Source organism: Takifugu rubripes, chromosome 1, assembly GCF_901000725.2.
Source record: "Takifugu rubripes chromosome 1, fTakRub1.2, whole genome shotgun sequence".
Classification (NCBI taxonomy): Eukaryota; Metazoa; Chordata; class Actinopteri; order Tetraodontiformes; family Tetraodontidae; genus Takifugu; species Takifugu rubripes.
In genome coordinates this window covers 17,323,091-17,344,720 of record NC_042285.1, presented here as the reverse complement: position 1 = coordinate 17,344,720, position 21,630 = coordinate 17,323,091, and the positions used below count along the sequence as shown (strand labels likewise).

The 21,630-nt window shown below is 43.9% G+C and overlaps 1 protein-coding gene and 1 long non-coding RNA gene across 3 annotated transcripts in view; one reads left to right on the top strand and one right to left on the bottom strand.

Moving 5' to 3' along the window:
* The window catches only part of col4a2 (collagen, type IV, alpha 2), a 41,606-nt gene that overhangs the window by 18,759 nt on the left and 1,217 nt on the right, over window positions 1–21,630 (top strand). For both annotated transcript variants that reach the window (XM_011607892.2, XM_011607885.2), the window contains exons 6-48: window positions 9,773–9,907; window positions 9,993–10,037; window positions 10,120–10,236; window positions 10,320–10,388; window positions 10,821–10,856; window positions 10,955–11,008; window positions 11,216–11,251; window positions 11,334–11,375; window positions 11,795–11,872; window positions 11,975–12,019; window positions 12,110–12,157; window positions 12,231–12,266; window positions 12,356–12,400; window positions 13,000–13,063; window positions 13,141–13,254; window positions 13,461–13,610; window positions 13,938–14,009; window positions 14,094–14,245; window positions 14,320–14,392; window positions 14,480–14,586; window positions 14,755–14,938; window positions 15,328–15,372; window positions 15,620–15,694; window positions 15,781–15,879; window positions 15,955–16,176; window positions 16,281–16,442; window positions 16,513–16,683; window positions 16,836–16,979; window positions 17,052–17,177; window positions 17,273–17,454; window positions 17,725–17,788; window positions 17,858–17,932; window positions 18,014–18,121; window positions 18,232–18,339; window positions 18,423–18,494; window positions 18,625–18,750; window positions 18,876–18,992; window positions 19,606–19,767; window positions 19,855–19,953; window positions 20,027–20,173; window positions 20,256–20,372; window positions 20,647–20,838; window positions 21,136–21,422. In XM_011607892.2, the coding sequence (XP_011606194.2) occupies window positions 9,773–9,907; window positions 9,993–10,037; window positions 10,120–10,236; window positions 10,320–10,388; window positions 10,821–10,856; window positions 10,955–11,008; window positions 11,216–11,251; window positions 11,334–11,375; window positions 11,795–11,872; window positions 11,975–12,019; window positions 12,110–12,157; window positions 12,231–12,266; window positions 12,356–12,400; window positions 13,000–13,063; window positions 13,141–13,254; window positions 13,461–13,610; window positions 13,938–14,009; window positions 14,094–14,245; window positions 14,320–14,392; window positions 14,480–14,586; window positions 14,755–14,938; window positions 15,328–15,372; window positions 15,620–15,694; window positions 15,781–15,879; window positions 15,955–16,176; window positions 16,281–16,442; window positions 16,513–16,683; window positions 16,836–16,979; window positions 17,052–17,177; window positions 17,273–17,454; window positions 17,725–17,788; window positions 17,858–17,932; window positions 18,014–18,121; window positions 18,232–18,339; window positions 18,423–18,494; window positions 18,625–18,750; window positions 18,876–18,992; window positions 19,606–19,767; window positions 19,855–19,953; window positions 20,027–20,173; window positions 20,256–20,372; window positions 20,647–20,838; window positions 21,136–21,422 (4,602 nt within the window). The remainder of the gene's footprint in view (window positions 1–9,772; window positions 9,908–9,992; window positions 10,038–10,119; window positions 10,237–10,319; window positions 10,389–10,820; window positions 10,857–10,954; window positions 11,009–11,215; window positions 11,252–11,333; window positions 11,376–11,794; window positions 11,873–11,974; window positions 12,020–12,109; window positions 12,158–12,230; window positions 12,267–12,355; window positions 12,401–12,999; window positions 13,064–13,140; window positions 13,255–13,460; window positions 13,611–13,937; window positions 14,010–14,093; window positions 14,246–14,319; window positions 14,393–14,479; window positions 14,587–14,754; window positions 14,939–15,327; window positions 15,373–15,619; window positions 15,695–15,780; window positions 15,880–15,954; window positions 16,177–16,280; window positions 16,443–16,512; window positions 16,684–16,835; window positions 16,980–17,051; window positions 17,178–17,272; window positions 17,455–17,724; window positions 17,789–17,857; window positions 17,933–18,013; window positions 18,122–18,231; window positions 18,340–18,422; window positions 18,495–18,624; window positions 18,751–18,875; window positions 18,993–19,605; window positions 19,768–19,854; window positions 19,954–20,026; window positions 20,174–20,255; window positions 20,373–20,646; window positions 20,839–21,135; window positions 21,423–21,630) is intronic.
* On the bottom strand, window positions 814–8,492 carry LOC105416991 (uncharacterized). The gene is made up of 3 exons (XR_964850.2): window positions 8,228–8,492; window positions 1,274–1,314; window positions 814–1,028 (listed from the first exon to the last, which is right to left on the bottom strand). It is a non-coding gene; the product is annotated as an uncharacterized lncRNA (long non-coding RNA).

Here is a 21,630-nt window from a genome sequence, read left to right as displayed (position 1 = left end):
TTGACGTTTCTGCACTACAAAAAGTCGAGATTAGGCACTTCAGGAGACGGTGTGGTGCTGCCGTCAGACACAAAAATACTCGGCATGGTTTATAAAACAACTACAGAAGACTGTGCTGTATTTCTCTGACCTACTTGATTCTCTCTGAGGTTCACATGATTCTTTAATTCTCTCTTTCAAAGCGGAGTTTGACCATCTGTCCTGCTCCCGACTAGAGTCCAAACGGTTCAGGAAAGGTTTTGGAAATCATGAGTGTTGCTGGAGAAGAAGAGAGCTGTTGTTGGCTTGAACAAGGGTTTTTACTGTTGAGGGAAATAGAATTATTATTATTATTAGAGAGTACTGAGGAGCGGATGCGGCTGAACACGGTTTTCTAATGAGCGTTCTAATAACTCTTTGTTATTACTGTAGGATTTAGTCACATCTGTCTGAACCTCCAGGTTCAAGACTGGCATTTTGTTTTTACCACAGATTTTAAACAAGGTAGAATTTGTCTCTGTTCATTCCAAATCAGTGTTGTCAAGGTGAATGAATCAGTTTCCATTCGGAGATTAAGCATCAGCTATGGCAGCACATCAGGCTGCTTGTGTTGTCCTCAGTCAGAGGACATGTTGAGACCATTACAAGGACATCGGATGTTCCATTGCATGGCTGAGCCTAGATGAGCCTTTACATGTAGCGTGGACCACTCAGGAATATGGAAATAAGCTCTTCAATGTCCCATAACATGGGTGACCTATGGAACCTGCAACCCTCTGTGTGTAATTCATGTTTTCTGTATGTGATGATTGGAAATAACCACAGAAATCCACCTTCTGCCTTTATTATCAGTAACATCTGTTACTTTAGTATTTTCACAGTCGAGGTTTCTTATGAGAAAGTGGGTAAATACGCTACAACCTCCGCTGCTCGCAGCCGGGAATCGTTCTGGTCGGTGGTAGGAAAAATGTGACTAGAGTTCTGGGTCACCACGGTAACAGCATGTGTTCCCCATCAGGCCTTGTTGTGAAAGCTTCATTGGGGGCAAGCTGAAGAGGAAACAGATTACCTCCACGTCATCTGTTATTTATTTCTCTTTTCTGAGAAAATCATGCTTTAATGCCGACGCTTGGCTCAGCGCTCTCATTATAGGACAGCGCCTTTAACTGTAACTTTGAAAATAACTATTATGGCGCCCTTTTGCATTTTTTCTCACAGAAGTAGACCACAGGATTTTTTGGAATCACATTGGAGCTGTGTTGTTTGTTAAGACGAACAGGATTAGGGTACATACCAACTCCACAGCAGCTGCGGCAGCGGGTGATGCTGCATCCCCTGGTGGGAAAGTGGAAAAGAAACATTTGAAGCTGGCAGAATTGGCCAACGTGCAGCTGTGTGCGTTTCTGGGTGTCGAGAGAGACATGATGAGGATTACATGTGAATCCTCAGCTGTTATAACGGAGAAGAATCAACAAGAAGACATTCTTGTCTCTGCTGTGGGTCAGTGTGGTCCAGGTCCTGGGATTCTTGTGGTTTCTCTTATTCAGGAACAGGCCAGGTTATAGACCTGAGCTCAAGTTAGGTTAGCATGCTAACCAAGCATGCTAGCTCCCAAATATTAGGCTATGTTATGGCTGACAATAAGGCACATAACAAACATTTATTTGGCAAAAATGAAGTTGGCGTGCACAACATTCAGTGTTCAAATATGTGATGCTGGATAAATAATCATTTGAAGGCGAAGCACAACATTAAGGTTTCAGGTCATAAATTATTCATAAAAATTATAATAAATAAATTATAATGACAAGAAATGGCCAGATAATTACAGTCATTTATCTGTAATTGGATTGTTTCTTATTGGGGGTAATATTTGGACTTGCTGAGGCCTCCAAGGCACAAGTAACCCCAAAAGCCACTAGATTTTATTATTTTGGTGATGACATTGATAAAAGCAGCACTGAGGTTCTCGAGGCAACGCTCCCATGATGTGACTTCCTCACTGACACTCAGACACTCCATCCAAGCACGCAGGTGGCCAGAGCTGCGGCTAACACCTCATTTGAGACCGCTCGCCATATTTGCACTTTCTCACATGCACACATGCGTACTTGTGCACAGCCCACAGCTGTGTCCTGCACAATACGCGACTGGAATACAGACTGGAGACAGGCCATTCCTCCGGCATGAGGCAATATCGCAGGTGTCAGATCCCAGCGACCTCTGGGAAAGCTGGAGGTCCAAACTGTTCTGTTCTCTGCCTTGGACCCCCCCTCAAATCCCACCACCCCAGACTGTCTCACACACAAACGTCTGAGTGGAACCACTGGTCATTAGCAGTTCTCCCCGTGTCAGGCCTCTGGCACGTGCACGGGCACGTGCTGTGTGGAAATGACATGCTCGTGACTGGTTCTGTCCTTTATCTCGGTCTCTGTTTTACATGACAAATTCTAAAAGGATGAGTCAGATTTTCCAGTGACACCTGGCTGGAGGTTTATCGCCATAGCAACCAAACATCCTCAAATCCACCTGATCCTTCTCTAACAGTTGTCTTCTGTTGTTTTAGCACATAAAACTTTTGGATCTATATATTTTAGATCTGCCGATGCTCCACCATCGTGAGACAAGGTGTTTAGATTCACTTCCTTCCGGGCAGAAATGTGGAAAGCTGACCTACCGGACATCTAGCAGAGGATCTAAACACTCTAATAGCTATCCAAACATCATCTACAGATGTTTATTTGTTCTGCCTGACTTCTGCTTGGGGGTATCCAACTGAGGACCCTTCTACTCCTCCAAGCAGAGCCCCCTCTAACCCCTGGTTTCCTCTATCAGTCCGCGGGGAGCTAAGCTCCGTTTCTCCTGTGGGCATCACGTAGATGAGATGTGGATCTCCAGGAAATGAGGCCAAGAAAAAAACATAGCCAAGAAAAACACGCGAGCTGGGCCTAAGAGCGGTGGGAGAAAATCCACTAAAGTGTCTGGGCCTGATTGTGGGAGTCTGGGAGAGAGCATGTTTGGTCTTTACAGGCTGTGATTACAGACTTTCCGTTCTTTTTAATTTTTTTATATCTCTTCTGTCATTTTTTTATTTTTTTCTGTGCTTTGCTGGTGGAACTGATTGTTGGCCTTGTTGCTCAGTTGTCCACTGCATTATTCACTGCACAGCTACAAAAAAAACCTAAACAATGGATCCTGCTGATGCTAATATAGCATTGCTATTTACCAAACAACATGAGTGAGCGGCGAACATTATGGTGCTCTGGGGTTATTGGAGCTCGTGCAGCATTCCTGCGGAGAAGAACACTGTTGAGTTAAACCAACAATAAAAGTTCCTTCATTTATTTTAAGACCTCCAGCAGACCTCCTTTATCTGACATGACCGCTCTACATTGTGCCTTCAGGAGTCAGACTCTAGAGCGTCCTGCTTCTATATGATGATGACGTCACTATTTCACGCTGTCTTGTGTCCTGCAGTCACCAGCAAGTTAAAGCGAAGAACTTGCATGTGATGAAGACCGCAACACTCGTTTTTCTCAACTGAAATAGCTTGGATGTAGCTTTACTGCACAGAAACATTATTGGCTAACTGTTAGCTTAGCTTCAAACCTCGAACAATGACAATGTTTTTTTTTGTTTATTTGTGACAACTTTCTAAAATGTCACAACAGATTGGACCTAGGGTGCCATGTGACGTGTTATCTACTGATGTAACAGTGCTGAAAATAGTCTTTTCCCTTTTTTTTTAATAAAATCAATCTAAAACTAAACTATCTAGCAAAAGAAGACGATCATTAACGGGAGTGATGTCCGATATCCTAATCTCAGTTCAAGATTTGGTATATAATGAGTAGAACTAAAGTGACATCATCTCTGAGGCACCTTATTCCACGACTTACTGATTTGGTCATAAAGGTCAACTCATCTTCAGACAGTGAAACGACCCGCTGCCATATTCTGCGTTTAAATTTAAGATCCTCACTTTAATGTAAGGTGATATATCCAAACTGAGCTGGCTTTGGTTCTAATGGTGGGAGTAAAATGTCATCCAGACAGAACAGAGGGGGCTTCCGGACGTTTGTTTATCGATTTGTTTTATTTTCCTCTGAGGTCAGAGGTCAGCACGCCGGGCTGTCTGTTCCCATCCTCGGCTCTGCCTCGGGGGACAGTCCAGATGAAATTTATGGTGTCAAACGGGGGACTTTTATTAGTTCTGTGATCGAGGAAAGAGAAAAGTAAACACACCCACATACATACAGACACACACACAGTCATCATAGTTACCATTTGTCATTGTGGATTAGGCCAATTTTCTCACAGTCTCTTTATTAAAATACATGGGGGGGTCGAGAAAAGCTGATGAAAAAAGAGAAATTAGGAAACTTTTCCCGGATCAGTGAGCAGTGCTAACTAACTTTTGGCAAATCGTGTCTTGTTATGGAGCTTAATGGGTTTGGATCTGTTTATTGTTGCTGGGAGATTTGACTTTGTGTACTGACATTGACATCTGGAGCCAGGTGACAACAATGAGAAGAGGCTGGATCACCAGCGCAGAGGCTGGATCACCAGCGCAGAGGCTGGATCACCAGCGCAGAGGCTGGATCACCAGCGCAGCAGCACATCACACTAAAGTGGTGCTAACCGCTGGTTAAGATGTTTGGTTAAGCAGAGTAAATCTGTCCAGTGGGCACCAGCTCCGTCCTTATCAGGACTCACACATGTGGAATGGAACAGGAGGTTTTCCAAGTCCTCCTCTCACATTCCTGCCGCTGAGAAAGTTGGAGCTGGGATTAGTGTTTGTCAGTGATGCACAGATGATATACAGGAGACGGGCTAAGTCTCTGGAAGAACCGCTGCTCTGACGAGGACAGGCCTGGTGTGGCTTTACTTGCTACACACTGAGTACCAAAATACACATTCTACCACTAAAGTGAGGACATTTGGGTCGGTGAAGACGTGGTTTTAAGAATGAGGTTAGAACTGGTTTGGGTTAGGTCAGGGGATTAGTTAGGATGGTTAGGATGGTTAGGGTTAGGGCCTGAGGAATGCATTATGTTAAGAAAAGTCCTCACAAGGATAGAAATAAGTGACAGAAGTGTGTATACATGCGTACGTGCGTACATGCGTGTGTGTGTATGTGTGTGTGTGGGTGTGTGTGTGTGTGTGTGTGTGTGTGTGTGTGTTACTTTATGGGCTTCAAATGAGGTGAGAAGTGACTGGATAAAACCCAGACACCGCTTGCAGTCCCTTGTCAGAAAGGACTGGTTTATTACTCTGTAATAAACACTCTTCCTTATGCTTTAACGGAGAGTTTTGGTTTAGTATTTTTAGTTCTGCGTTCAGCTTTTGTCTGTTTTTAAAGGCAAATATTTACTTTGAGAGGAACTATTGACTTTTTTGCCAAATACAAACAGTCGCTGTCTAACAAAACACATTTAATCATCGTAAAAGAAGGTTGATGCTTACAACAAAAAAATACAACAAATTTAAAATTCGGTTCTTTCAGATCAAACAAATGGGAACTCTTTATGTCCCTGCTGGAGTCACGAACGTGAGAATGAAGAGGAAGATCTTTGTAGAAATGATCATCTCGAATGTAACATTTGCATGTAAAATTCATTGTAATATTATAAAATCTCTAATGTTTTATCATAGATAATACTGCCGAGATCATCTTTGGCCAAGGCTGTGTCTGTGTTTTTGTTGCTATAGTGTTCATTTCACAAATCTTGTGTGGACATAAATGCTAGTTTGATAAACAGAAAAGATCTTTATTGTCATTGTTTTGGAACAATGAAAACCAGCATTAAACTGCTCCAAGTGGGTAACAGAGGGAAGCAGGGGGCAGCTTAATCTTCAACTGTCTGGAGCCTCACAATTAATCCGGCCTACGAACCAACAAAACACGAGAAAGGCATTTTTCTCCCGATGAACAATATCGAGCAGAAGCACAGCTGGCAGCTCTGACGACCCCAAGTTTCTGTCAGGCTTCCTCAGATGTGTCTCGTGCAGACAGAAAATCCCTCTGAGACACGTTAGAGATCTGTGTATGATCGTCTGACTACATTTGACTTGCGTTTATTTTCCGCTCGGCTCTCTTTAAACTTCTGGACATTATTTACCTCAGAGTTCCACTCGCTTCCTTCTCATCGCCGCCGTGACTTCGGCCAAAGCGGCCGCTGATGGACGGGTTGTCGTATCTCATTAACAAGGTACACGAGATGAGGTCTGAAGGAAGGACATGAGCCATTTGTATGAGGAAGGAAAATAAAGCCGTGCAGACGTTGTGCGCTTCAGGGCCGGAGGCCGTCACGTGTGTCCGTAAATGCATAATCTGGTAAAGTCATGAACCTTCTAATGCAGAGAGCAGACCTCATCGTTCAGCTCTGATCTTCCACATTTTCTTCTCTCCGAGGTCCTCTTGTCTTTGATGGAGAAACTCGAAGCATCTTGAGCAGCCGCTCAGTCTTCAGCCCTCACTTTGCTTGAACCATCAGCTGCGTTTGATTCAGTCAACCACTGCATCCTTCTCTTCTACTCTCTTTTGGGTCCTAACCAGCTCTCCTCTGGGGTCCCCCAAGGATCAGAGCAGGGGCTGCTGCTCTTCCATTCATCTGCTCACATGGCTTTTCATGTCACTGCTATGCAGACGACACCTCGATGAACCCTCAGTCTCAGATCTCAAACTGTCTCTGGGTTATATCTGGATGGATGCAGGACCACCAGCTCCACCGTATCCCTGGTAACACTGCTCCTGTTTTTCCTGACCAACCAATCCATTCATCTCAACGCTGACATCAACAATGGCACCTTGTCTCCGGCTTTTACCAAAACAGTTTGAAATCACCGAGTCACGATTGATGATCAACTGACTTTTTTGATCATGTTCCCTCCGTCTGTTGCGCCACTTTCACCATTAGAAGAATCCAACCTTTCCTAAGCCAGCATGCACCCAGCTGCTGGTACAAGCCAGGAAGATCTCCTGCACTGACGGCTGCAGGAGAGTCGTTGTCCTTGTTTCTGGCATGAGCGTCGTCTGGCAAAGCCACCTGCACAGGCACGGCGATCCTATTTTATAACTGAACATTATAAACTTTACAGCTTCCTACTTTATAACTATTTCCATAGCTTGTTCTCCAATGGAGGAATGACCCCCCGAGCTCTGTCAGAGCTAAAGCGCCCCTCTCTTCCTTCCACAAAGCTCTTGAAGACACAGCTCTTCACAGAGCATCTGCTCTCCTAATTGCTCCCCTTTATATCCGTCTTCACTCCCTCTCTGCAGCTCTATTAGGTCGTTTTAATAGGTAGTTTAGGACTGTAAGCTAGTATTTTATTTACATAGCTCTCGGTTGCATGGTGGCTTTCACTGTGAGTCGCTTTGGACAAAAGCATCGCCTGGGAATTCAACCAGCTTAATCCTTAAAAATGTGTTCCAGTCTTCACTGGACGCTTTTGTTTGGTGGTCAGACTCATGTTTCCCCTTTTTGAGGTCTCATCTCTGCAGTCTTTCCTCTCACAGAGGCATGCTGGGTAATTTGTAGGCTTATATTAACCACTCAGCAATGACAGGAAGGGAGAGAATATGGGAGGGATAAAGAGGAGATGCTATGGGGGGGTAGGAACACTGGGGAGTTTTAGAGAGAAAGGAAAGAACGCTATGTGGAAGTCCTGTGAGCAGATAAGAGTGGGGAGTAGAAAGGGGAGAGAGGAAGTGAAGCTGTGGAGGATCAGGATTGGGGGGCCCACGGCCTGCTCACAACCCCAGACTTTAGTGCCATATTCACTCCCAAATCACTGGTCTGCAGCTTCCCTCCAGTAACAAAGCTCTTTCTTGTGGGGGGGCTCAGGGCCCTTGGCTGCTTTCATCCACATGCACTTTATCGTCCTGAGCTCACTATCAGGCGTCTGCTACTCGGCTTAAGTCACGCAGAAAGATCCAGACCATAGTGAACCGCAAAGGTCCTCCAGACAACGATCTCTTCCATACTTATCTACACCACATATGGTCTCACTCGTGTGTATACTGTACACCCAGTTTATTAAAGAAAAACACTTTTAAATTATGACTCTCCCTTCCTGTTTTAACTTTTTTTCTTTTTAAAAAAAAGGAAGGGTTAGCGCGACAAATTTATTTTTAATGAGGATGATGATTTACAGTCCCGTAAGAGAATTCACATGACTTCATATGCTGGAGGGATTTTTTTTTTTACCCATAATTCAGGATATTATCAGTAGAAACGCCACTCACTTGGTCGCAGGAAACCTGCTGCTCTGGTGTAAGTCTTTCCTGTCTCCTGTTTCCCTTTGGCAGAATCCTCCTGCTGAGTTATTGGGTCCCTGTGAGAGACGCGTTGCCTTTAGATGCCCCTCTAAGGAGCTCAGTCCTTAGGACAAATTACCAACAAGTTCCATCTTTTCATTAAAGCCAGATTTTAGTATTGCGAGCCCATTGTCCTTCTATAGGCAACAGCTGCAGGGCTGAGACTGGAGCAAAGACAAAACACACACCTCCCGTTTCAAAAAGCCACTGAAAGACAGACGCACACACACACATTAGCCCTCAAGGCTTTATCTGCCTCTGATTTATCTGAAAACTTGTTGAAATAGTGGTCTGATGTTGAGGCTCCTAGCAGCTCTTTGAATTCCCTAAAATGCCTTTTGTCCAGATTTCATTTAACAGCTGTCAGTCAACATTGCTGCCTTTCCAGGAGGAACCTCAGAGGTCCTCACACACCCTAGTTCCAGGGTACTTTTCCCCTCACATGTTTTTCAGCTCTTGTAAAGATGCTGCTCTCATCGCTCCATTTCCGTCACAGTAAACCATCTTTGACTCTTCACCCACTCTCCCCCACTCCAAGGACGGCCCTCTCCTGCAGTTCTTTATCTCTCCTGACTGCATCCAAGTGCTCTCTGGGACATCACTGGCACACACTGCATCCTTTCTTGCACAAACTCTGACATATACAAGGGTGTGTGTGTGTGTGTGTGTGTGTGTGTGTGTGTGTGTGTGTGTGTGTGTGTGTGTGTGTGTTTAGACACCTGTTTGGCATCGCCTACCTATGTTGAAATGTGTTCTTCACTGTCTGCCAGAGTGTGTTTGTGTCTCTCCTTTTTGAACATGCTACGGAGTTCTTTCATTAGGCAGAGAAACAACAAATATTTTCCTGCCAGATCACATTTTAAAGCCATCTTTCTGTCAAAACACATTTAAACTCAACCAGAGGCAAAAACAAAAGTACACCCCAGACTCAAAATTCTCAAAGTTCCAAACAGAGCTTGATTCTTTGACCAACATCTGGTATTTAATTCTTTTTAAATTATGATTAAAGGTGCCTTTAAAAAGTTAGCATATAATTAAAGGTCTGAGCCCTGATTTATAAGATATTCATTCATAATTTGAATAGCTAGAGGAGTAGGCTACTAAACTTTATGAATATAAAGTCCAGTGGGGGGAGTGTGCCAGTATATCTTCCTACATGTGCTAGTGCTCTGATTATGTACTTTTAAATGTTGACCACTAGGTGGCTGCAGAGAGCTAAAGACAAAAACTGGAGTGTTGGCTCCCTCTTGTGGAAATATCAAAAGACACATTCAAATATTTATTTTCCTGTAATAACAATGTCAATCATCTCAGCTGTTTTAAACATTCAAAATTGCTAAATACATTCATTTATATAAATTCAAAAATGTGGTCTGTCACTAATGACAATGGTCTATTCATCATGTTTACTCCTTCAAAAATTGTTGTTTTACTTCTGTCTGTTTATTTGTTTGTGTGTTTGTTTTCATTCAGGGTCAGCCAGGGCCTCTTGGCCCTCAGGGCGATCGAGGGCCTCCAGGTCAACCAGGTGATCCAGGTATCCATGGACCAAAGGGTCAAAAAGGTGACCGGGGCCGCACCGGCATCTTTGGTCCAAAAGGAAACGTGGTAACGTGTTGCTCTCATTTCTAACAGTCAGATAAACTGAACAAATGGTGTCCTTTTATTTAGCCTGATCTTTGTGTGTCCACAGGGACTGACTGGTGTTCCTGGCTTTTCTGGGAGTAATGGTATTCCTGTAAGTCCATGCACCAGTACAAACCAGGCTGTAGTCCAGGCTTCCTTTTGTGCAAGAAGCTGATGTTTCATTGGTTCTGCAGGGCCACCCAGGACAAGGTGGGCCAAGGGGAAAGCCAGGAGCTGACGGCTGTAACGGAACTAATGGAGAACCAGGGTTAGACGGGATACCTGGCCGTAATGGACGTCCTGGCTTTTCTGTAGGTGCAACTGTTCCTGTCTGGATCATGAAGGTCAAAACACTGGTATGTGTTTCCAGTAAGTAAACAGCTTCTCATCCCAGGGCCAACCAGGAAGGAAGGGGGAGAAAGGAGACACTCTGGAAGTACGCGTTTACATGGAGCGTTTCCGGGTGAGCAAAAATGCAACATGTGTTACGCATATGATGAACTTTTGTAGAAAAGAATAAACACATTTGGCCAGTGTAACATTCCCAGGATCACCAAAACTTTAGGACTACTGACGATCAGTGACTATAACATCTACTGAAATACTGCTGGGATTTTAAGGAACATGGAGTTTGTTTGACTCCTCCTTGACATTGTAGAGGTTTCTGTTCACCCAAATATACAGAAAATGATTAAATCTAGGATTTGAGTTTTTGATTAATATCTATCAATATTATGTCATTTTAAAAAGTTACCAATAGATATTCAAGAAACTGTAAATCATTCAACTCTTGTGTTTCTTTGATTTTTAATAAAGTTCTTTTAATGATTTTTTTTACTTTTACTTAAACCTGAGGGGGGTTAAATATCATTATGATTCTTCTGGTTTCCCCCAGGGAGACTTTGGAGCACCGGGATCAAATGGAATACTGGTAAGAGATATTACAATGATTCTTTCTTTCTTTTATGAAAAGATCATTTTATATATTTGCAGCACTCATCATCTGCTTTTTTTCACGTGACATTTCAGGGGCCTCCGGGATTTCCAGGATTACAGGGTACCAGAGGAACCTCGGGGCCAAAGGTGTGTTAATAATAACAATAACAACAACAATAATAATACTCAGAAGAATACAATTATTACAAGTTATTACAGTATTCTTACCAATACTACTGCTAATAATAATAATAATAATAATAATAATAATAATAATAATAATAATAATAATAATAATAATCTCACCCCTCACCGTGTGCTATGAATGGTTTCATTTTTGGTGTCTTCCTCCAGGGTCCGCCAGGTGACCCCGGTCCTCGAGGACAAAAGGTGAGATGATCAACATTATCCTCACAACAGACGGTGTCTATAATCGATGTCTATAAACGGAGACTTTTCTGGTTTTGGTCAGGGCACGATGGTGAACGTGCTCAAGGGTGTCAAAGGAGACCAAGTAAGTGATCGTCTTTCTGATAAAAGCTGCTAAAATGATCGATCGTATCAATAATGTGAATTTCCACTCGCACTGTTTTGAACATACTATAAAATACTCGTTATCTTGTTACCAGTTATAAGATTTAAGACCAGTTTCTCCAAAAATACGACTTTTGTTAGTCCATGTTAGGGCATGTTGGTTCTATACTTCTGAGAAAAGTTGGATCATTATTCTTAACTCTCACCTTTAAAGTTTGGGATTTCATTTAAAGCGGAATTTGAAATAATTAAGCTCATTAGCTCTAACTAGTTCTAACCGATCCAGATAAAATTGGTATGAATCATTTGTGTTGTGTAATGCATCCGTTTTTGGAAGTGTGTATTTAGAAGTGTCTTTTTCGTGGTTAAATTTGATAACTTTTTTTACCCCAATCACAGGGAGATATCGGACCAGCGGGACCTCCAGGAAACGCCACCTATCCACAAAATCGGGGGCCCGTAGGGACTCCGATTTTGGTCAGTGCAGAGGCTGCACGTATTGGTCACAACCTTGGAATGACCTTCAAGTGTCATCTGTCTCAACAATCTGAAACATGGCATTCTATTTCATGATTTTAGGGATATCGAGGACAGAAAGGTCTGAAAGGAGAAACAGGAGATCGGGTATGAGGAAGCGTGCATGTTTTAAGAGAAATAATGGATATTTGCTGTTCTGGAAGCTGCTGACTGTTTCCCCCGTTGGGTGTCTTTCAGGCTGATAATAAAGGGGAAACTGGTGTGATGGGATTTTCTGGAACGCGAGTGAGCATCGTCGCTTTTCCTCAACTTTCTTCATCATCATTTCTCTTAACTGAAGCTGTTTTAAATGTTTTAGGGGCCACCTGGTGCAGAGGGAAGCCCCGGCATAAGGGTACGATTCGAATCAGGATCATTCGCTCATTGAATTCTGAATTTATCAGATGAAATGTTATGTCGTTCACACTGGGGATTATCTTTCAGGGTGACCTTGGTGAAACAGGGCCCACAGGTCAAGGTGGCATAAAGGTAAGATCAACCTGACTAATGCATCAAATAAAAAGTTCCCTTAAATGATGCTATTTTAGAAGGTTTAGCAAGCCATTCAAGGAAATCCTTGGTTGTACGGCTTCTTTATGGGATTTAATGTTTTCTAAATCTGACACACACACACATACACACACACACACACACTGGTTAACTGGTCTGAGAGGGTTCTCAGACAAACATCATCCCTTTGTTCTTGTCACATCTGGATTAAAGACCCAAAGAAACGCTAATACGCTCAGTTCAAATGCAGATTCAGATCACCTGTGACAGGTGAGTTAGTTTAAGCAGGTTTCCCTGGAGGAGGGTGTCAGACAGGAGGCAGACACTGGTCAGGTTAGTGGGGTTACATCACCCATCTGGCCCGTAATAGCCAGGAGGAGGTTCCTGGAGAGCATGCTTGAGGCTCTTTCTCTGAAATTGTCCCCACATGTGGAGGAAGGTGGAATTGAATGGATGAAAAAGATTTAACGATCCTCAGCTGCGTCATCACGTTGTGATCACACTGATGCTCACACCAACGTTACACCAAGACTTAACAAACAAGAGAAGGTTTAACTGAGGTTCGGTCTGTTTCTCAGGGCAGCAGAGGTGAACCAGGAGAGCTGATTTCATCAGGAACCAGCTGGCCCTGGTCTTCAGTGGGTAAGTTGATGAACAGGAACAATCGAGCTGGCTTCAGTAAAGAAGAAATGAAATATGAAATATACCCCTTCAACCAGCTGGCCCTGAAGGTCCTCCAGGAGAGCAGGGTCCTCAGGGCGAAAGGGGCCCAGTTGGAGACCAAGGTGTCACAGGACCCCCAGGACTCCCAGCCTCAGCTGCACAACATCAAGGTCTGTCAAACACTGAAATGAATCTACTCAAGAGGTTATGACAACATAGAAATCTGTATACTTGGATTTATTATTCAAAATTAAATATGCATTAATAAAAAAAAAAAATTGGATATTGTTTGTGATATACTGGCAGGTCTTAAATTCCTGTTCATTTGGTTGTATTGTAATATGCCAGGTAATAACACTCCTTTTCTGTCTGACAGTTTGGGATTTCATGGGGCCATTTGGTTTCAAGGGTGAGGAAGGAGAGAAGGGCCCAAGAGGAGAACCAGGACTTCCTGCTTTGTTTGCAGGACCTAAAGGCAGCACAGGGCGCCCAGGCAACCCGGGAACCCCAGGACCCAAAGGAACATGTGAGTGACTGACTGACTGACTGACTGACTGACTGACTGAGTGACTGACTGAGTGACTGTTTAACCCTGCAATCTATCAAATTCCCACCAGGGGCAGCTCCAAAGTTGTGGAGCACAACAGTTTAATATTTTCCTGTAAAAGAGCTACTTTCCAGAGGTCCAAAGTCACAGATGCCTGCAGTCGGCTTCATTCTCAAGAACTGACTAAAAGTTGCCTGTTCAGTTTTGCAGTGTGCGCCACTACGTCTGCTCTCATTGATTGTAAAGCAGCTGACCTTGTCTGTGACCTTTGCTCACCTCTGCTCTGCACCTGTTGAATGTCCCCAGGGGAAGACTGGTACAAGGGTGCTGCTGGTGCTAGAGGAAGACCTGGCAGGCCCGGCTCTAAAGGACTAAAAGGTTCTTTTTATGTTGTTCATTAGAAACTAGATTCATACAAAAAAAATACATTCAGGATTCTACTGAAATATTGTACACATTTAGGTGATAATGGTCAATGTGAGTGTGCCATTGTGAATGCTCCACCTGGACTCCCCGGCCCAGCTGGAGAAAAGGGTGGTGCTGGTATGACTGGAGAATTTGGTAAAAAGGGTGATGTAGGAGATCCAGGTCCTCAAGGAGAAGATGGATCCCCTGTAAGACTGAGCTATTTACACGTGTTCTACTCTTTTCTGTTTGCTCATTATGTTCTCTGTCCATTTTTTGTAAGGGATTCCCTGGGGTGATTGGTTTGTCAGGGCCAAAAGGTCGAAAAGGAGAATACTCAGTAGCCAAACAGAAAGGTGATCCACTGGTCATTTCTGCTCTTAGAACATATCAGCACCAGCCTTGGTGAAGATTACTCTGTTGATACATGTGTACCACTGCAGGATATCAGGGAGACCCAGGTGATCCTGGACTTAATAGGGAGCAAGGAGCAGCAGGGGAACCCGGCAGCATCGGGCTGCCTGGTTTTCCTGGGAGTCCAGGTTCTCCAGTGAGTACACCTGTCATCTCTATGGTGCAACATGTTAGCATGTTAGCTCATTTGTGTAAAAGGAGCATAATGTAAATATGCTGCTGTTTTCCTATTTATTCGGAGACATGTCAGTTATCTTAATACTGATGATTTCCATCATGCTAATTAAGTGTCTGTTGTCATCAGGGGGAAGCCACCCAAGGACAACATGGAGATAAAGGTTTTCAAGGTCTTCCAGGGCAACCTGGTGCTGCTGGGTTAAGGGGAGAGCCAGGTGAAGACTTCAGAGGGGTCAAAGGTCAGCGTGGATTACCTGGTGACGCGGGCCTCCCAGGGTATGAAGGAGTTGCAGGAACACCCGGCAGCCCAGGTGAGAGGCCGTCAACTGACCTGTTTACTCTTAATATGATGTTGCATATCTCTAGCAACTTTACCTCTATTTTCTTTCAACTAAGCGTTTTTTTTTTACCCTTTCTCTCTCTGTTGTGATTTAATACCAAGCAGTGAAATGGGAATGGCTTGTCATTAAACCCAGACAAACAAAAGCATGTCCACTTTTGTTTTTACATTCAGATCCATTTTGTATTCCATACGTATATACACTATATATATGCTCTCTTTGCCTGTTGTCACCATGATAGACAGGCTGCATCCCTCAAACGAGCAGCAGCGATGCTTGTTTAAAACAATGCTTGTGCTTTTGAATAACATTGTTCCGAATGCCTCTCTCTTTCATTCTCTCTCAATTATGACTGAAAGGTGGCTGTAGTCCAACAGAAGGTGAAGGACAGGTGGATGTAACAGGTAGCTGGTATAATCAAGTTTCCCCTTGTTGCTCTGTTGATGATAACTCTTTTTGGCTTCGCTTCTGGATCATTCAGATTTTGCGTGTGAAGGGTTTAGCGTTGGACACTACCTAGTGTAATGTTAATGTCAGGATCCACGCTGGGCAAAAGTCAAAACTCACTTGCACTCCAATAGTCCTTTCCTCATACATGGCTTCACATGCAAGCATGATGTTGTTTGTAAGACATTACTTTGACTTTTACAGGGCCGTGCAATGCTATTCCAGGACGCCCTGGGCCACTGGGTTATCCAGGACCTCTTGGATTGCCAGGCTTTATAGGTAAAACAACATGAAAGTAGTCTTGAGTTTTACCCAAATGATTCCTTCTTCATTTTGAAAATATCACATTTATAATTTACTTATAGGTCCTTCTGGGGAAAAGGGTTTCAAGGGTCAACCTGGAGCAAGAGGAGAGAAAGGAGAAATGGGAGAACAAGGCATAGGTGATAAACCTGGACCACCAGGTAAGGAGCAGTGTTTGGTCTCAGATCCCTGTGCTTTTATGCTGGAGCCCCATTAACTTCATACTATTTATACAGGTTTTCCTGGCCCCCGCGGAGACCGAGGGCTTCCTGGCATCCATGGTTCAATAGGAGTACCTGGATTTGATGGCCCGCCTGGCCGCCAGGGGTTTAAAGGAGAAAAGGGTGCTCATGGAGAGGTTTTAGGAGCATCTCCCGGACCTCACGGAGACCAGGGGCTGCCTGGAATTCGAGGAAGTAAAGGCCCAAGTGGGGATTCTGGGGCCCAAGGCTATCAAGGTTAGCATCCTCTTTTTTTAAACATTGTTTTTTGCACATGATCGTTACATGGGGCTGAAACCCTAAATATATTCAAACAAACTCTTTTTTTTCCATTATTACAGGAATGGATGGCATGCCTGGTATGATTGGCTTTAAGGGTCAACATGGTCCTTTGGGTCTGCAGGGTGAACAGGGAAGGCCTGGGCCACCAGGCATTTATGGCTACCCTGGTGATCCTGGAAGAGCGGGTCCCCCTGGACCACTCGGTGCTGTCGGCCAGCCCGGTAAAACATAACACTGAGTGCTGTCATATCTACACCTGACATGTTGTGAATACATTTATCTCTTCGACAGGTTTCACAGGAGAAAGGGGAACTGAAGGGGAGCCTGGGTCTCCAGGTCCAATGGGACGAAAAGGTACCCCAGGGGCATATGGTGATGATGGTCCCATTGGAGAATCTGGGCCACCAGGTGACCCAGGAGTGCCTGGTGCAGCTGGCCAACCAGGACTTCCAGGAATGAAGGGTCTGTTTCTTAGATACTGTGTTTATTTTGAACAATATAAACTTGTAGACTAAACCATTAAAAAAAAGTTGTGATCAGTAATTTATAATTTATTAATAAAAATGTTTAAATGTTTGGTTATTTCTGTCTTCTCATGATCCTTCACTTTACAGGATACAAAGGGTCTCCTGGAATGTCAGGTTTTGAGGGGATGAGGGGCAACACAGGGCCAAAAGGCTCCAGTGGGGAACAAGGAGAACCTGGAGGACTTGGAGAAGTTGGCCCAAAAGGCATATCAGGCCACAAAGGGCAGAAAGGTGAAACAACATTCTGTTAGCACTAAACTCCACCATGTAACTCAAACTAAAGTTAAAAGTGTCTCCTCCCAGGTGACCGTGGTCTGATGGGTCCACCTGGAAAGAAGCCCCACATCCCTGCCCAGATGATCGTAGACATGAAGGGAACCAAAGGAGAACCTGGGCCTCGAGGATATGAAGGTTTTACTGGCCCAAGAGGTGTGCAGTCATTTTCTGTTACCATGTCATTTTGGTTTTTTCCACTTTCTTAAGCTGGATATTTTCTGACATCATGTATTCCTTTTTTATTACAGGTGTTAAAGGTTTGCCTGGTGTCCCCGGCCGAGAGGGATTTCACGGTCTGCCCGGAGACCCCAGCAATGAAAAGGGTTACAGAGGAGATCCAGGGGCACAAGGGCTGCCGGGAATTAAAGGCATGCCAGGAGTATCTGGAAAAAGAGGAATTAGTGGATTTGATGGAATGCCAGGCCCCAAGGTGAGCAGAGTCACGTTGAGCATTTATGATGAGAAGCCACAAGCCAATCCACCACATTTGCATTCTTACATGTTTAAAAAACAGAAACACTCAAAAATCCGATAATTTGTGGGAACAGACTACAATTATCAGCTTTCAACAGTTTTCCTCCATCTGATAATCCCAATGCAAACACTGGGCTCCAGAGACTCTAGATCAAGATGCATCAGTATGTAGGTGTTATCTCACGTGCAACATGTTAACATTTGTTATGTTCTCTTTGTTTTATAGGGAACTAAAGGAAGCCCTGGTGCTTATGGTGCTTCTGGGGAAAAGGGCAGGAAAGGAATCAAAGGTAGTGCTTCACATTTGTACTGAGGAAGACAGAGTACTGGAATTATTGGAATTTACAATATTTTCACAGGTGAGAAAGGCCCACAAATAGATTTTCCAGGAAGGGCTGGGTTCCAAGGCGAGCTCGGTTTGCCAGGAGATCCAGGTAACAACTGTGATTTTGCAACTTTTATGCACAGTCATGCTCAAAAAATTACAAGTATAATCTTTACTCATACGTTTATAGGTCAAAAGGGACTTACAGGGGAAGTAGGAGAAAGGGGTACACCTGGTTTTGATGGAATTCAAGGAAAAACAGGAATCTCGGGTGATCCAGGAACATCAGGATTTGCAGGTAAGAGACGTCTCTCTCATAAAAGTTGAACTTGTCAGAGCATAATTATGTTGAATCTTTATTGAACCTGACTAATTCAAACCCATACAAACATTTATTGCCTGTTGCAGGTGTAGATGGGCAGAAAGGAAATCCTGGTAACCAAGGTCAAAAGGGTTTTCTTGGTATTCCTGGAACTGATGGACATCCAGGCTTTCCTGGTTTCCCAGGAAACAGAGGTAGCATGAATGATACATTTTCCTTCTTTGAACTATATGATATATGTTTTTATTTCATGTACTAAAAATTCAAATGCACACAGGTGTCCCTGGCTTGAAGGGTCTTTATGGGCTGCACGGATTGAAGGGACAGAAGGGTCTTCAAGGACCAGCAGGTATATTTAAACCATTTCAATCTAAAATAATTGTCAGCTTCACCTTTTTGTATAAATACTGTATGTAGCGGATTTAATCTTTTAGAATAAAAATAATCACTTCACGCCGTTTCCATTTATAAATTTTCAGGCCTGGAGATCGTAGGACCAACAGGAGATCCAGGGACCAAAGGGCTGAAAGGAGATGGTGGAGAACCCAACAATCAGCGTGGCGTTCCTGGATCACTTGGTCTAAAGGGCTTCCAAGGACCTCTTGGTTAGATTACTTTTAATGATCACTGCTGTTATTTTTGTTTTATCCTCAGAGATGGAAAAGCAGATTGGAACGGGACATTTTTGTAAGGTGGCTTAATCCTGTTACGACTATACTAACTTGCTCAGGTGACCCTGGTGACCCCGGTCCCCCAGGACCCCGTGGTTTAGCAGGAATAGATGCTTCCCCCGGTGGACCAGGATACATTGGGGATCATGGATTTGTTGGCCCCAAAGGTTACGAAGGTGAGAAGTTTACTCCATGAAGTAAATAAAAATGGAATTATCCCCTGCTGACTGTTAAGAATTTAAAAGTTTACATGTTATTCCATCAGCTTCAGATTAGCATTAAGATGTGCTGGTAAAGTTCAGGTGTTCTGACGTCAGAAATGGCAAAAAGAGAGAAATGAGCAGGACTAGATGATGTGACACATCCCTGCCTGACACGTCTCGCTACATGAAGGCAGTAGTTTGGTTTTTTTGTTTGCCGAAAAAACTTCTTTGCTTCCATTTTCACCCTGTATCAATGTGTCAAACAGCTGCCTGTTCTTGGTGGTGAATTTCACCTTTGATTGTGATGACAGCATTACAATTTTCAGAGGGTCCTCTTTCTGGGATAGACAGCAGCGTCTCCATTTTTATAAATCTGAGTAGAAAGAGAAACTTAATGTTTTTAAGAACACATATCGAGCCAGTGTCCTATATCTTTGTACTGTTCTCTCATGACTAAAGCCCAGAGTATTATTATTTCATAAAGCAAAGCCACAGAGCTTTGAAAGAAATAGAACCAACATTTCAAAAAGCCACACAAAGCAATTTGTCTTCGGGATCTTGTCCATAAAATTACATTTTCTCTAAGGTTTCCCTGGAAACAGAGGACATCCTGGTGCGGATGGTGTCCTTGGGTATAAAGGTGTACAAGGAAATGATGGATTACCTGGAGTTGGTGGTTGGAAAGGTTTGAAAGGAACTCAAGGTACATTTGGATACAGGGGCCCAGACGGTGTGCCTGGGAAGAAAGGTAAGCATCTGAACAAATGGCACCTCCCAACATGATTCTTTAGTGGTTTCATTCAAATGCAAATGTCTGCTTTGATTCTTTCTGTAGGAGTGAAAGGAGAACAAGGGTTGATGGGTGTTCCGGGTGTGACTGGTGTGCAGGGGCAACGAGGTCCCACCGGTCCAAAAGGAAACAGTGGAGCTACAGGTAAATGATCTTTCACCACCACCCTCAGTCAGCACTTCTTTTTTTCTAATTATTCCATCATCTTGTACTCCAGGATTTCAAGGACCTCCAGGAAATAAGGGGGCTGCCCCACTTCCCCCCAAATTACCAGGAGAAAGAGGTATTCAAGGGCCACAGGGTACTCCAGGACCACATGGGATTAAAGGGCCAGTAGGGCCACAAGGCTTCCCTGGAGATGCAGGTTGGTTATTTCCTCTCATACTTGTATCATTTTTTTTTCTAAATAATGAAAAGCTCAATAGCAAAAATCTATTGCACTGTAGGTTTTATGGGACCCAGGGGCCAGAAGGGCATGCCTGGGATTAATGGCAGACCAGGCGTGCCTGGATTCCGTGGAGAAGTTGGACGAATGGGCCATGCAGGTCTGCAAGGCATGGAAGGTACGTCAGATGGAGGACTCTGGATCAGAGGGAGCATCTTTAAAAACAAACCAGTTACTCTAATCCTTAACATTTTTGTGAAAGTCAGCCATGCCTTAATAGTCAAAACATTGAGAAGATTAAGAACTGTAATTGAGGCACAATCGTATGATCATCAATAATTATAGAGAAGGCATTTCGACGAGCCGACTTTATAGTGAGACACCTGTTGCCTACGTGTTTACCTGGATGTTTAAATACTTAAAAAAAGACTGAATTCCTCATCCCTCCAAAGGCAACCGTGGGAAGCCTGGTGTGTCCGGTCTGCCTGGCATGCCGGGCCGCAGCGTCAGCGTGGGCTACTTGCTGGTGAAACACAGCCAGGCAGATCAGGTCCCCATGTGTCCAGTGGGCATGGCCAAGCTGTGGAGCGGCTACAGTTTGCTGTACATGGAGGGCCAAGAAAAGGCCCACAACCAGGATCTGGGTGAGTGTGGAGCTCAACGTCTGCCGACATTCCCACGTCCGAGTGCTGACATTGTAATCCAATAAACTGAAGGCATTCCTTTGAGGTCAGGCCTGCTGCAGACGTGGAGATTTGGGACTCTTGTTGTCTAATTAACCGCAGTTGAGGAAGGAGGGAGAAATACTCACAAATTAGAAATAAAATCCAGCTGATAAAATCACTTTTGATTAAAAATGGTGAAATATTGGGTGATGTGTGAGCAGTCCAACGTTAATAACCTGCCCTATTTTTTAATCTCGTATGTTTTGCTGTGTTCAGGACTGGCGGGCTCCTGTCTCCCACGCTTCAGCACCATGCCCTTCCTGTACTGTAATCCCGGAGACATTTGTTACTATGCCGGCAGAAACGATAAGTCGTACTGGTTGTCTACGACAGCTGCTCTTCCCATGATGCCCGTAGAAGACGCTGCGATCAAACCGTACGTTAGCCGCTGCTCGGTGTGCGAGGCTCCATCGGTCGCCATTGCGGTGCACAGCCAGGACATCACCATCCCGCAGTGTCCCGCGGGCTGGCGCAGCCTGTGGATCGGTTACTCTTTCCTCATGGTGGGTTCTTCACACCTAGAGTTTAGAAATATTGATGTGGGTCCCAGTCGATGGGTGTTGGGTTGGAATGTGACATGAATGTTTTGGTAGTCAAGAACAGGTTCATAAGTTATCCAATAACTTTAGTATTTTTGCAGTGGACTGTAAAAATCCTTTATGAAAGCAGGTCAAATGCTACTCAAAATAAATGAAGATAAATTGGGAATTA